Consider the following 16769-nt stretch of genomic DNA (forward strand, 5'->3'; position numbering starts at 1 on the left):
GAACCAAGGTACCTTCCCTGGATGCCTTAGATTGGACATTTCTATAGACTTGTTTCAATTGGGACATTTTTTCGGCCTTAGAACTGTAAACTAGCAAATTATTAAATTCCCCTTTTAAAAGCCATTCCATTTCTGGTAGATTGCATTCTGGCAGCTAGCAAACTAGAACAGGCCTGGAGAGCAGACCCACCCAAGTATGTGGAGAGGATGAGTTTGCATCGAAAGCAGAGGGTCAGCCTTCTACCTCCTTGTAGTAGAACAGCTGTGCTGCTTCAGGTCTTAGAAAGAATTCAAACTTCTGATAAGAGAACTTACTAACTACATAGTTATACTTTTATTGCAGCTGTTTTTAGTAGTTTTTATTTAAAGACAGCAAAGTAAAAGATTGAACTGATGTGATCATATTCAACAAATAAAAAGTCTGCTACTACTTTTATATAAATTTAAAAGTCTTATTCATACCAAGATCTAGAAATACAACAGATAAGCCAAGACTGATCTAATTCAAAAGTTCTAATAAGTCTCTAATCAAAGTTTCTAAACATAGGTTAAGCAGAAAATAAGTGCCCCAGCTCCCAAAAAAGGATAGACAAAATGTCATGGGGTTTCTATTACTGGGTTTCTTTAACAAGGACATAATCCTGGGAAGATTTCAATACATCCTCAAAAATACCTGCATTTTTTTAAATCAAATCTTCATTTAACCACAAAATAAAAATGAAAATTTTAACTAAGTGCAAACCATTTCAAGGTTACTATTACAGGTTTCAAGTTAAGGTTATACAACTATCATACACAATACCGTCATACTGACACAAGTTGAGGTCTCTTCTCTTACAAATCAATGTCAATAGCTGTGGATAAATGTAATATAGAAAAAAAATGTATTGAAAGGTTCGAAATTAGACATAATATGAAAGTGCCACCTTGACATCTTTAAGCCTCACAGGGCCCTAGCAGTCTACCATGAATTTCCCTGTTCTTGCCAGATATGTCCCCCAGTTAGCAGGAAAGGCTCCCTACCTGGCTAGTTCCTCTATTACCTGAACCAGCTAGCTCTACTCCACCAGATCCTCAACCTAAGGTACTTCAGTTCCCTGTCAGCCAATGAAATTATTCATGTAAATCAATCACATCCTCCCATGGAAACCAGAGGGTACCCAACCTATCCTCTTGTCATTTCAAAGCCTGGTCCCTCAGAACCTGCTGGTTCATTTTACTCCCGAGTACAAACCACATGTGGTCCTGCATGGCATGTGGTATTCGCCCCCTCTCCCCAGGCTGTGAATATATGTGGCCAATAAAAAGGCTGCGAGTATCAGCTATCCTGGGTGGGATGTCATGTGTTCAGCCATCACCTATTATTTAGGGCAGGGTGAATAGGAAGTAGTCAGAACAAAAAATAATTGGGGAAACAAGCATGTCAAAAAAAAAGTGCAGCTATAAAAATTATGTATATAATGATGTAGTCACATTCCTAAATACAAAGATTTCAGATATCCAGGATTCTCAACCACATCAAAGAGCAGTAAGCCCTAAGTATCCAAAAGCCCCTACACCTCATTTGTTACAATAATAAAAATAATTACAGAAAGAAATGAAAATAAATCAACAAATTTCCTGTATTCACCTTTCTTTGGCATTTTTGTGTATGTGAGCTTTATTTATATATTTTCCTTCTTTAATTTCTGTCAAACAGCAAATCTCCAACATTATTTTATTTTTAGAAAATTTACCAAGGAAAATTAAATTAGAGCTGCTCTGAAGGCAAAATAACCACTCAGAACCCTAGTTTAAAATACCAAAAGTCACATTTAACCTTTTCTTTCTTCTTATACAATGGGCATAAATTTAATATAAGTGATAGAGCAGAGACCTAAACTTGCATCAAGCCATTAGTCTAAATTATCAACTATAATTCTAAAGTACAGAATAACATTATATTTTCTGGATCCCAGCTTTGAGATTCTTCTGAGTGTTAAGCAAGCAATTCGGCACCTGTTTGTTTTTTTCTTTATACCGCAAATGTTCTGTTAGCAATCTTTTGAAAAAGACATTCTCTAGCTTCTTAAATAAAGTTTATCAAAGGTAAATTAATCTTAATTGTTTAGTGTCATTATTATAAATGGTTAAGTATTATACTATGCTATCATACATGAAAGATGTGTACACTTTTAACGCCTTTTATTTCTTCTCTATCACTTTTTGGAAGTTATTTATAGTATCAATGATCACGTTCTTGGTGCTGCAAATATGCCTGAACTACTTCTAAATTTATAATATTTATTCATTTCAATTTTGGTTTATCCCAAAAGGAATTCAAGCAATATTTCCTAAAATATGTTATACTTAATGGGCAGGAGTAAAATATATGGGCAGTTACAACGCAAGTACATGGCATTTAGGATAACTATTTTTCTCACATCTAGGAGGCCTTTTCAATTATTTCTACTCCACAACTATATTTGAGGTGGTGGGCGGAAATCCAACCCCAAAAGAAAGGGGAATTTCTGCTTTCAGAAGGATGGAGTGCACATTATTTTTCTCTATTCTTCCTGCTAAGAACAGTCGAAAATCCTGTACAGTATAAATAAAACAAACATAAGAAGATTCTGAGAAACATGGAAGAAAAAAGCATTCCAGATAGAGAGACCTCGAGACCCAAGGAACAACATGGAGGTAAGAACCCTGGATTTTTTTTTTTTTTTTTTTTGCCACATATATCTGTCATAGAGCTAAAGAAGTTAACAGTCAGGAAACAATGTCAAAGACAAGAAAAAGTTTCCCCAAAGCTTCTTCTCTCTAGCCAAAGGACTAGGAAATTGGGTAGCCTAGCAGGACAGAAAACTTGTACATGTTTACAACTACTCTAATCAAACACCAGGCAAAAAAACTATAATACCAATCTCCTACATGCCGGCAAAGATCTGGTAGGGAGCCAAAAACGCCACATCAGGCTGTAGAAATGCTTCAACAACCAATTACAAACACATTTGAAACTAACGAAACTACAGCAAGTCTTAACAAAGAAACAGAAATTATAAAGAATCAAATGGAAACATTATAACTGAAAATAAAATAACAAAATAGCTCCATGGATGAGCTCAACAGCAGAATGGAGAGAGGAAGGAAAAAGCGAATTTGAAGGACAAACAATAAAAAGTACCCAATCTGAACAAAAGGGAGAAAGCAGGCTGGGAGAAAAAAAAATTAACAAAGCCTCAGGGAAATGGGACATATAACAAAAGAAACCCTGTTATCAGAGTTCCTAGTCATAGAGAAGGACAATTTCTAAATGATAAAAGGATTAATCCATGAAGAAGGTACAGCAATCATAAACGCATATGGTCCAAACAACAGAGCTACAAAATACTGTATGCAAAACTGGTGGAAATAAAAGGTGAAACAGACAAATCCACAACTACAATTGGAAACTTCAACTCCCGTCTTGCAACAACTGATAGAATAACTAGAAGAAAATCAGTAAGAACACCATCAACTAACAGATACTAATTGACCCATACAAGGGAACCTCAAAAAGATTAAGTGTTGATTTCTCAGAGGAAAACATCATGGCAGTAAGGAAGTGGGAAGACATATTTAAAGTACTGAAAGGAAAAAACTGCCAACCAAGAATTCTGTACCTGGCAAACCTGTCTTTCAAAAATGAGAAAGGGGGTACATGGGTAGTTCAGTGGTTAAAATGCCTGCCTTCCATGTGGGAGATCTGGGTTTGATTCCCAGACCATGTACCCCCCCCACAAAAAAAAAAAAATGAGAAAGGGATTAAAACATTCCTAGATAAACAAAGGCATAGGGACTTTGTCACCCCTAGACTGGCCATACAAGAAATGCTTTCTTTTTTTTTTTTTTTTACATGGGCAGGCACCGGGAATCGAACATACAAGAAATGTTAAAGGGAGCTCTGCAGGTTGAAAGGAGAGGAGACCAGACAATTAACTAATGACACATGATGAAATAAAGATCTCCAGTAAACAGAATGACATGCATAGATATAAATACCAGCACTATTTTATATTTGATTTGTAACTCCACTTTTTACTTCCCACAGAATCTAAAAGGCAAATGCATAAAATGTTAAGATAAATCAATGGCTTTGGACTCATCTGTATAAATATGTAATCCATGATAAAAAACAAACAATCCAATTAGAAAAATGGACAAAAGATTATGACATTTCCTTGAAGAGGATATAGAGATGGCATATAAGCACATGAAAATATGTTTAACATCATTAGCATTCTGGGAAATGCAAATTAAAGCCACACATTTATCAGGATGACTAAAAGAAAAAATAGTGACAACACCAAATGTTGACAACGATGCAGAGAACTACCCACAAATTGCTAATGGGAATACAAAATGATGTAGCCATGTTGGAAGAGTTTGACAACTTCTTAAAAAACTAAACAACTACCACATGATCCAGCAATTGCACTCCTGAGCTTTTATCCCAGAGAAATAAAAACTTATGCTCTCACACACACAAAAAAACTGCACACAAATATGTACAGCAACTTTATTCACAATAGCCAAGGACCAGAAACAACCCAGGGTGAAAAGTTAAACAAGCATCTGTTTTACATTCATACTACAAATACTATTTAGTGATAAAAAAAGAATGAACTACTGATACAAGCAACAAGGCAGATGGATCTCCAGAGAACTACACTGACTGAAAAAAGTCAATCCCAAAATACTATATACTGTATTATTCCATTTATAGAATACTCTTGAAATGACAAAATTATAGAAATGGAGAACAGATTAGTGGTTACCTGAGGTTAAAGAGGGGGTGGGCATGGGAGGGGAGTGAGTATGGATATAAAAGTTTAGCATTAGAGATCCTTGTGATAGAAATATGCTGTATCTTGACTCTATCAATGTGAATATCATGATTATAATACTGTACTATAGTTACGCAAAATGTTAGCATTAGGGAAAAGTGAGTAAAGGGTACATGGGATCTTTCTATATTATTTCTTACAACTGCATGTGAATCTACAATTATGTCAAAATAAAAAAGATTATCTTTTTTAAAGGGGGACATGAAGAGAAGGAAGAGAATTAGTAAATTTAAATATGAAATACTTCCTAATTCATATTTACATCCCATGATTAGGTGTATGATTATGGCATATAAAGCAAACCCATTCCTTTACAAGGTCCCTATAATTTTAGCTGCCTTTTCCATATTCTTTATTTCCAAAAGTTATAAATATAGAACAAGCTCGAGATAAGAATTTTTTTGAAATCTTTCACACGCAGGAAAAGGGCATTTTTTAATTCAATAGACTCTTCTATATGAGGTTATCTTTTTGAAGTTTTTTCCTTATAAGGCTGTATCACCAAGTGTGTTGGTTTGGAAGGATGTGTGTCCCCTAGAAAAGCCATGTTTTAATCCTAATCCCATTTTGTAAAGGCAGATGTTTCTTCTAATTCCTATTCAGCATTATGTGTTCGAACTTGGATCATCTTCCTGGATGATGTGATTTAGTGACGAATGATTGTTAAGCTGGATTAGGTGATGACATGTCTCCACCCATCTGAGTGGGTCTTGATTAGTTTCTGGAGTCCTATAAATGAGGAAACATTTTGGAGAATGAAGGAGATTCAGAGAGAGCAGAGAATGCTGCCAGCATCATGAAGGAGAGAGTCCATGAGCCAGCGACCTTTGGAGATGAAGAAGGAAAATGCCTCCCGGAGAGCTTCATGAAACAGGAAGCCAAGAGAGAAAGCTAACAAATGACACCATGCTCGCCATGTACCCTTCCAGCTGAGAGAGAAGCCCTGACTGTGTTCGCCCTGTGTCTTCTCACTTGAGAGAGAAACACTGAACTTCATTGGCCTTCTTGAACCAAGGTATTTTTCCCTGGATGCCTTAGATTGGACATTTCTATAGACTTGTTTTAATTGGGACATTTTCTCGGCCTTAGAACTGTAAACTAGCAACTCATTAAATTCCCCCTTTTAAAAGCCATTCCGTTTCTGGTATGTTGCATTCCAACAGCTAGCAAACTAGAACACCAAGAAAGCAATGCCTGCCAGGAAGAGCAATTTGTGAATCTGGAAGAGGCCATATTTATGATCCTTGAACAATGGCATATATGTGTGTGTGTGATTAAATCTTTGTTTAAAATAATAGATTCATTCTTTCCATTATATTGCATGGATATTTATTTCCTCAGTAAATATATACATAGAATTTGTCAAAGGGAACAGAATGATACCACCAAATTAGGAAGGGTGTATTTAATTGAAAACAACATTCTATGTAGCAGTCAGCAGTAAAAGCACAATACTGTAGCTCAAATGACTGCACCTCAATTTTTTGCCATTTTTCTTCAGAGGAAAAAAATGTTGTAAATAAGAAGGTATTTATAATCAGATAAAACAGATTCATTAATCAAATCAGCAAAATTTGAATTTGTTATGTGAGGCTCCAGGAGATCCAAATTTCATTCCCCATTTTTAAGATGGCATTTGATATGGCATACAAAGCTGCATTCTAAACGTCGAGTTGTTTGGAAAATAGAACAAATTTACAAATAGAGTAACATTATAAACAGTAATTAAATTACCAAATAACTTTTAAAGAAGGAATGCAGGTAGTTCCCTACCTTTGTACATAACAGATTCCTAACCAAAATAATGTCTAGGACCGAAAAAAATAATAAAGCTAGGACCCCCAATAGCTAAAAACAAATTATGTCTTGGTATTAAGACATATCTTCAATTTCCAGATTTTATATATTTGGCTTTCTTAAATATTGTACAAATGCATATCAGACTTAAAACAAAGTATCGAATTCAAGACAAAGCCTGATATATTCTTATATTCAGGATACTAATGATTCCCACCTCTACATAAATCGCATTGTTTATGAAGCCCACACTCCATATCAGTAGTATCAGCACTTTCATTTAACTGTTTAACTTGTTTTTAAATAGCAATGAAAAATGATTTATGAATTACATCATCAACACTGCAATATAAAGTTGACAATGCTGACAAAATTTAAGTTCTCACTGCAAGAAGCAGAGGCAGCCATATTTCAAAATGTTCACTAATTGATGAATGGAAGTCTACATTTAGCATAGTAAAAGAATTTCAGTGATATTGATGGAGAATATACAAAAATAAAAATTAGTGCAGAAGCTAAGCACCATCTATTAAATGGACTCATTCTCAGTCTGATGCCCCTACCTCTTTTCACCTTTGGGGAAAAGGAAGGCATTGGGATAAAGATACCGCCCTTCCCATCAAGGGACTTAGAGAATGAGAGAGTAGATACTAGACCTTAAGAAAAACCCAGAGACCAATAAGACACAGGTAGCCGTAAAGTTAGGATAAAGCCACAGGTCTGCTTCTATAACTTGAACAGCCCTATATGTTCAGGAGTCCCTCTCACACTTATCAAAGCTATAATAAGTTATGCTGTTTATCATACAGATATCAGTATATTGGCCTGGACTGACAAAACGTTACTCCATGTCAGTTTCTTTTGTTGTATATCAAGATTTTCTGGCAGTTACTATTTATTGGGTGTGATACTTCTAGGAATTTATTCAACAAGGAATTATTGAGTACTTACTATATGCCAGGTACTACTTTAGGCTCAAAGTTAAGATAGTGAAAAAGAAATTAACAGAAATACCTAACTTAATGGAACTTACATCAAGTAGATTGAAGAAACATTAAAGATAAATAAGTAAAAAATATATAGTATGGTTCTATATGCTAAGCAGGCAATTTAAACAGTGAAGGGGGATAAGGAGTACTTAAGAAGGTTTGTAATTTTAAAGACAGCAGCCAGAAAAGATCGACTGCATAAAAACCCAAAGAAGACAAGAATACAGACACTGTAGCTCTATCGAGGGTAAGACCATTCCAATCAGAACAGCAAAGGCCCTCATCAGACTGGTTTAAGGAACAGAAAGAAGGACAATAAAACTAAAGCAGAGTAATCAAGAGGGAAAGTAGTAAAAGATAAGTCAACACCATGTAGGCCCTTATGCACCTCTGTAGGAACTTTGGCTTATTTAAAGTGATATGAAAAGTCATTGGAGACTCAGCAGAAAAGTGATGTGATCTGACTTAAGCTCTTGGCAAGATCAGTTTGGCTACTACGATGAGCATAAACTACAGGGAGGTAAAGAAATCAGCAGGGAAATCAGCTAGAAAGTGACTGAGACAATCGAGGGAAGAAACAATGTTAATGGAAGTGCTGAAAAATCATCATATTTTTTCAGTATATTTTGAGGGTAGAGCCATGAGGATTTGTAGATGGAATGGATATAAAGTGTGACAGAACAGAGCAGTCAAGGGTGTCTGCAAAGGTATTTAGACTGTACAAGTGGGGAACAAAATGTAGTTATCATTTCCAAAGATGGAAAAAGAAAGAACAGTTTTTAGGGAAAGATCCAAAGCTCAGTTTGTTTTGTTTCATTTTACATTAAGTCTGGGATGCCTGTTTGACAATAAACGGAAATATCAAGTACCAGGTCCGGGCTAGTGAAATAAATATATGTTATAAATGGCATTTAAAGCCTAAAGCCAGCTTTAAAAGGTGGCTAAGTAGCAGAATTCTTGTCTGCCATGCCGGAGACCCAGGTTCGATTTCCAGAGACTGCTCATGCCAAAAAAAAAAAAAAAAAAAATTAAAAATAAAGCCTGAAGCCTACCTGAGACTACCAAAGCAGTATATTCGACAGAAAAAAGGACCAGGGTCTAAGTTCTGCACCTGAGAAATTTGTAAGTTTTGGAAATGAGGAGAAAGTAGCAAATGTGACTAAAAGAAGCAACCAGAAAGGAGAAAAACCAGAAGAGTATGGACATGACTTTTATACAGATGCAGATGCTAGGGACATAAAAGTAAATAAAGTTACAAACTCTGCCCTCAAATCTCCAAGTCCACTGAAGACAAACAAGAAAGAAAACAATTTTATTACAATATGATATCATACATGTAGAAAATCCTAAGTAATCTGCCAGATAGTTACTAATAGGTGAATTTAACAACACTACAGCACATAAGATTAACGTGAAAAAAAATTAGTAGTATCTCAACATACTAGAAAAAACAGTTGGGAGATATCAAAAATACAACTCTATTTATAGTAGCATCTAAAAACATGCAGCTATACAAAGATAAACTTTACAAAATTTGTGAAAGTCCTGGTCCTTGAAAACTACAGAAATTACTGAAAGAAATTAAAGAACATCACTAAATGAAGAGAAAAACTATATTCTTGGATTTGAAGGCTAAATATTGTTAAGATGTCAGTTCTCTTAGAAGAAATCTATAGATTTAGACAATTTCAATTAAAATTCCAGGAGACTTTTTTTTTTTTTACATAAATTGGCAAACTGATTCTAAAATTTTAACTGGAATTCAAATGGCCTATAAGAGTCAAAGCAATTTTTAAAAAAGAAAACCAAAGTTGGAGGAGTTACATTACCTAACTTCGAGACTTACTATAAAGTTATAGCAATGAAGAAGTGTGGCACTCACAAAAAGATAGACATATAGACCATCAAATGATTTCTGAAATGATATCTAAATAAATCATAATGGAACTGGATATCTGTATATCAAAAAATGAACCACCAAAAACAAAATGGACTCAAAATGGATTACCAATCTAACTTAAGAGCTAAAACTATTAAACTTCTAAGAGAAAACACACAGAGAAAATCTTTGTGATCTTGGGACAGGCAAAGATTTCTTAGGTAAAACATTAAAAGCACAAAACATAAACGAAAAAAGTGATAAAATGGACTTCATCAAAAATTAAAACGTCTGTTCTTCAAAAGCCACCTTTAAGAGAAAAGAAAAGCAAGAAAGAAAATATTCATGATATATATAGATGGACAAAGGACTCAAATTCAAAATATATGACCTCTTCTTACCATTTAATAGTAAGACAAACAAACCTATTCAAAAATGGGCAAAGATTTAAACAGATAATTCACATGAGAACACATACAACTAACCAATAAACACATACAAAGATGTTTGATATCCTTAGTTATCAGGCAAACCACAATGACATACCATTCCACACCCATTAGATTAACTAAAATTAAAAAGACCAGCAATACTAAGTGTTGGCCAGGATGTAGAGCAATTATGGGTTGGGACGTAAAATGGTATAATGACTTTGGAAAAACTACTTGACAGTTTCTTATAAAGCTAAACATAGACAACCCAATGAGTCTATTCCTACACATCTACCTGAAAGAAATGAAAATACAGATCTATATTAAGACATCTTAACATGAATGTTAACAGCAGATTTATTCGTAATAACCCAAAACTGGAAATATCCCAAATGTGTGTCAACAGGCCAAAAAATAAACAATGCGGTATATCCATACAACAAAATACTATTCCACAGTTAAAAATAAACAAACCTCTAAGACATGCATCAACATACATGAATCTCAGAATCATAACATTCAGTGGAAGAAGCTAGACCCACAAAAAGTATATTCACATGATTTCATTTTTATAAAGTCCTAGAAAATACAGTGAAAGAAAGCAGGTCAGTGGTTACCTGAGGCCAGGAAAAGGGGAGGAATGGACAGCAAATAGGCCAGAGAAAACTTTGGGGGGGGGGGGGTGATGAAAACGTTCTGTATCTTGTTGAAGAAAATAGTACAAGGTTGAGGACAATGAAATGTCATTAAACTAATGCTCTCACAGTTGGCAATACTCTGAAAAAATACATCAACTCTATTTAGCAAATGTACATCTTTGAATACCATGACATAACAAGAGTAATTTTGCTAACAGCACAGTTCTTCAGCATTAGTAGAATCTTTATTTAATTTGCTAATGGTTCTGATTTTAGTCAATTACGTCTGAACCACAGAACACATTTCTCTATTTCAAATAAGACTGAAATAAGGGTCTTTTAGATCTAAAGCTCTTTCAACTGATTACTGCATCAACAGCTAAATGTATCAACTTTTTTCCTGAAGAATTTTCATCTTTTCAAACTAAAACAATTCTTTCTCTATAAATCTCTACTTTATAAAGAAGAAAAAAATTAAATGACGACATTCCAATATTCTAGCAAAACTCAACAGCCTTAAAATAAATGAACCACAAAAAGTACTAAAGTACAATCATATGAAAACTACAAAAAAACTTTAGGAAATAAGAAATATAATCCATACCCTCCTCTCTGTTCTTTTCTTTACCAATAAATACAAATATCCCTCTTTATAAGAAAATCCAATAATAACTTCAAAATAGCACAATTTTTAAGGCAGAGAAGTTGTGCATTTATTTGCTGGACAATTATTACTGAGAACTTTCCATTTTCTAAAGAGTATTTAAAGTCATGAAAATACAGGAATAAACAAAACAAAAATTCCTGCTCTTGTGACGCTTATATTTTAGTGGTAGACACAGGCAATAAAAAAGTAAACAAAATATATAGTGGATCAGATAAAAATAAATATTATAGAAAAAAATGTTTAAGAAAATACTGTGAATGGGGTGCAAGGGTAGTTCAGTGGTAGAATTTTCGTCTGTCATGCAGGAGACTGGGGATCAATTCCAAGCCCATGCACTTACCAAATAAACAAGCAAATAAACAAACAAAAAAATTCAACAAATAGTGCTGCAATGAAGGGATACTCACATGGAAAAAGAATGAAATGTGACCCCTGCCATACAGTATACAAAAAAAAAATTATTATTATAATAAAATAAAAATACACCAAAAAAAAAAAAGAAAAAACTGTGAAAGGGCACTTTTTAACTCTGGTGATCAGGGAAGGACTCACTAATAAGATGATATCTCATTAAAAATATGAAGAGGATAAGGAAGCCAGCCATGTGGATGGTCATGAGAAGAGCTTTTGAGGTAAAGGAATTAGCAGGTGTCCAAAGCAAGCCAAGTGAAATATAATAAGAAGTGAAGGCCAACAAGATAGGTAATAGATCTAGGGAACTGACATTTCTCCAAAGGAGATAAACCCAAATGGCCAAAAAGCGCATGAAAAGATATTCAATTTCATAAGCCATCAAAGAAATGCAAATCAAAGCCACAAGGAGATGCCTCTTCACATCCACTGGAATGATTATAATAATAAAAAACAGTAATTTGTTGGCAATGATGTGGAGAAATTTGAAACATAACACACACTGCTGGAGGGAAAGAAAAATAATGCAGTACTATGGAAGATAGTCTGGCAGTTTTACAAAAGGTTAAGCAAGGCGTTATCATATGACCCAACAATTCTTCTTCTAGATAGATACCTCAAAAAAATGAAAATAACATATCCACACAAAAACTTTTACATAAATGTTGACAGTAGCATTATCAATAAGTCAAAAGGGAAAACAACCCAATGTCCATCAACTGATGAAGGGATCAATAAAATGTGAGATATACCCATATAATGGACTATTATTCAACAATAAAAAGGACTGAAGTACTGATAAATACTACAACATGGATGAACCCTGGAAACATTATTCTAAGTGAAAGAAGTCAATGATAAGAGACAAAACAGTGTATAATCCTATTTATATGAAATATCCAGAACAGGTAAGTTTATAGAGAATAAAATATAGGTTAATGGTTGGCCTAACGGATAGGATGTTGGGAGAAAATGGGAAATTCCTGGGGAATTTTTCCCTCCTGTATTTCTCAACCCAGATTGTATGGCAGCCCAAATGCTGAAATTGTACACAGGAAAGAGAGAAGGAAGGGAGAGAGAGAAAGGAAAGAAGAAAAAGAGGGAAGGGAGGAAGGGAAGAACAAAGAGAAAGCACCTCCCTTTCTGACCAGAGGAACAAAAATGGAAGGCTCTGCAGAATGGAGGTGGGGAAGGGGAAATCACTCATTCCCCTCATTTTATTCTCCTGGCTATGCAACAAGGCAAGCCACATGGTGGCATTGGTAACAGAGCAGGAAGGACAACAGGGGTCTGTAGATACCTCAAACTCTCTTTCTGAACATAGAAAATGGAAATGGGGCCCCGTTATTTTTAAAATTTTTTTTATGTATGCTGTATAGCAGGATCACATTTTTTTTCTATGTGAGTATCACATTATTGCAGCACGATTTGCTGAATTTTTGTTTGTTTGTTTCCCTGTTATTTTTTAAACCCTCTTATCTCACTGTTTTCCTGGAAATGCAATACTGAGTCATTATCTGAAAAGCAATCAATACAATCCACCATTTTAATAGATTAAAGAAAAAAATCACATGATCATATCTACTGATATAGAAAAGACATTTGATAAAATTAAACATCCATTCATGACAAAAATTCTCAGCAGACCAGGACTAGACTGGAACTTCCTTACCTGATAAAGAGCATTTCCTAAAAACCTACAGCTAATATTCTACTTAATGGTGAAAGACTGAATACCTTCCCTCTAACATCAGGAACAAGGCAAAGATGTTCACACTTACTGCTCTGATTCAGTGTTATACTGGAAGTCTAGTCAGTGCAATAAAGCAGGAAAAAGAAAAGCTGTACAGACTGGAAAGGAAGAAATAAAACATTCTCTATTCACAAACAATATATATAAAGCTATCTACAAAGAAAGGTCACAGGAATCTACAAAAAGCTGCTATAACTAATTAATGAGTTTATCAAGATCATAGGATATACGGTCAACATACACAAACCAATTATATTTCAATAAAAAACTGAAAGAAATTTTTTTAAAAAACAGCACCATTTACAACACGTCAAAGAAAAAGGAATACTCAGGTACAAATCTAACAAAATATGTGCAGAATCTGCATAATGAAAAATGAAAAACATGGCTCAAAAAATCAGAGGATCTCAACAAATGAGGGGACATACTCAATACTGTTGGAAGTCAATCCAACATAAAGTAATCTATAGATTAACCACATTCTCAATCAAAATCCCAGCAGGATTTTTTGTAGAAATAGAAAAGCTTATTTTCATGGAAAGCCAAAGAAATTAGTATATAGTTAAAACAATTTTGAAAAGAAAAACAAAACTAGAGGACTCACACTACTTGATTTTTACACTTACTATAAAGCTATGTTAATTAAGGCAGTGTGTGATACAGGCAGAAGGATAGGCAAATAGCTCCATGGAACCAGAGCCCATAAATAGATCCACACAAATATGGCCATTAGATTTTTGACAAAGGAGCAAAGACACAATTCAGTGATGAAAGGATAACGCTATCAACAAATGCTGCTGAAACAAATGAACATTCATATGCCAAAAACTGAACTTTGATCTACACCTTTACGAAAAATTAACTCAAAATTGATTGTATGCCTAAATGTAAAACATAAACCTATAAAACACTGGGGAGAAAACATAAGAGAAAATCTTCATGGCATTGTATTAGGCTACACATTCTTAGATCAAAACCAAAACAAAAGCAGGATCAGTAAAAAAAAAAAAAAAAAGATAAATTGGACTTACAGTTAAAAACTCTTGCTCTGCAAAAGACACTATTATGAGAATGGAAAGAAAAACAACAGACTGGGATAAAGTATTTGTAAATCACATTTCTGACCAAAGATTTATACCCAAAATACATAAAGAATTCAGAAAACTCAACAGTAAGAAAACAAACACCCCTATAAAAAAATTGCAAAAGTATGAACTGACACTTCACCTAAGAAGATATATGGATAGCAAACAAGCACATTAAAATAAAAACATCATCAACAGCATTCATTATTAAGGAACTGAAAATGAAAACTGAAAATATCAAGTGCTAAACAAGATTTGGAACTATTAGAATCCTCATATACTGCTGGTGGAAATGCAAAATAACATCAAACTCTTCCAGAAAATAAAGGAGGAGGAAAGAACATGTCCCAACTCACTTTATGAGGCCACTATTACCCTGATACAACAGCGAGGCAAAGACATCATCAGAAAATTACAGACTGATATTCCCTATGAATATAAACACAAAAATCTTTAACAAAACATTAGTAAATCAAACCCAATACATAAAAAGGATTATATATCATGACCAAGTGAGATTTATCCCAGAATTACAAAGTTGGTTGAACACCTGAAAATCAATTAATGTAATACAACATATTAATAGAATAAAGGATAAAATAACATCTATACAGTCATCTCAATCTCTATTAAGAGTGAACTTGTTCCAGAGTGGACATTTCATTCACTTTAGCTACACAACAAATATTGAGAACCTAATGCATGCAAAGTCCTCTGCTAAGCACTAACACAGACATAAGAAAACAAATAATTACATGGTTCAGTAAAAATTGTAACAAAGAGAAATAAAAAGTCTTATGCACAGGTACACAAAAAAATAACCAACTCTGCCCAAAGGCTTAGAGCTTCTCATTCTGATTCTTCAATCATGGAGACGTATTTTAAATCAGTAATTAAAATTAAATTATACTCTGGTAGCAAATATGTAACTGTATGGAAATAACTTCATAGGAATATGTGTATATATTTTATTTTGCCCAATTTTACCTCTCAGCAAATATCATCTTAATAACTTTTCAGGTAAAATTATTTATGCCATGCATTTTACTGAAAAATATCTTGGGGTAGTATACCATGTACCTTGTGAGGAGACAGAATCCTCTGCCTGAACTTTTCAACTGTTTCTTGACCCATGGTAGACCAAACATTTACAAATGTTTCTGCTTTGTCTTGTCTAAGATGAATGTTCTCTAACTGCTGCTGCAAAGCTGCTGGCTTCACGTTGTGATAGACTGCCTATTAAAAGAGAAAAAAATTATATATAGACCAAATACTGAGAGACTTGAACTGTAATCAAATACAAAATTATTTCTAAATGATTTAAATCTGAGACTCTTTCATATTTCTATTTCAGAAAATTTGACAGTTTCATAAATAATGATATACATGTGCAAGAGCTGGAAGATTCAGGAGTAAATAGCCTAAATTATTCAACCTAACTTTTTCTTCTTTACTTTGGCTATGTAAATGGTACTCTCAATACAAGTTTATTTATTTCACTTAATTATTTCAAATAAGTATGCAGTGATTTTGTTTCCCAACTAACAAACTTTTTCCATAAAGGATTTCCTCTCTTGGAACCTTCCTCTAACTTGTTCCTAAAGGGCACTACCTAGTCTCCTCTCTACCGGATATATAACTAAAAATTGAAAAACATTGTTTTAACAGAACCTTAAAGCAAACCTTAAGTTCTGTTTACTATATTATTCTGGAACAACCCCACGCTGCTCCGCCCTTGGCCCACCAAGGGTAAGAACCATAGTTGCCTTAATGAGGCTGTATGTAGTAGGTGCCTGGTAGTCTGTCTTCTTAATAATATCTGTTCATTAACATGTCCATCAAGCTTAAGAACTATTTACATTTTTAATTTCACAAGTGTTCTATTTGATGAAGCAACAGGAATTTGTTGAGGGTCTATTCTATGCCCAGCAATATTCTAGACTTAAACAGGATGCACAAAAAATACGATCCTGGCCCCCTTAAATTCAAATCTAGTTTAAGGAGCCATAACTGACACACATGAAAATAACGAAATATAAGAGAATAGCAATGTCCTTTGAGGAGCTAAGGATAACAGGAATCCAAATAAAAGAAACACTACAAGTATAAGGAGTCAAAGCCACAATGGGAGGACAACGTGACTTGAATAGGGTCATAAATTATGAATGAATTTAGATGAGAAGAAGAAATACAGAAGGGCAGCTCAGGATGAAGATATAGTATGACAACAAAGGCTCTCTGAAAACTATTT

The 16769-nt window shown here is 34.1% G+C and overlaps 1 protein-coding gene across 8 annotated transcripts in view; it reads right to left on the reverse strand.

The window, feature by feature from the left end:
- Window positions 1-16769, reverse strand: part of COMMD10 (COMM domain containing 10) — a 212468-nt gene that overhangs the window by 178788 nt on the left and 16911 nt on the right. For all 8 annotated transcript variants that reach the window (XR_013166980.1, XR_013166982.1, XM_077138896.1 and 5 more), the window contains exon 4: window positions 15599-15754. Coding sequence is in view for 6 of the 8 variants with exons in the window: in XM_077138896.1 (XP_076995011.1) it covers window positions 15599-15754 (156 nt within the window). In the remaining 2 variants the exon portion in view is untranslated. The remainder of the gene's footprint in view (window positions 1-15598; window positions 15755-16769) is intronic.

The sequence above is a fragment of the Tamandua tetradactyla genome, chromosome 21, assembly GCF_023851605.1.
Source record: "Tamandua tetradactyla isolate mTamTet1 chromosome 21, mTamTet1.pri, whole genome shotgun sequence".
NCBI classification, from domain to species: domain Eukaryota; kingdom Metazoa; phylum Chordata; class Mammalia; order Pilosa; family Myrmecophagidae; genus Tamandua; species Tamandua tetradactyla.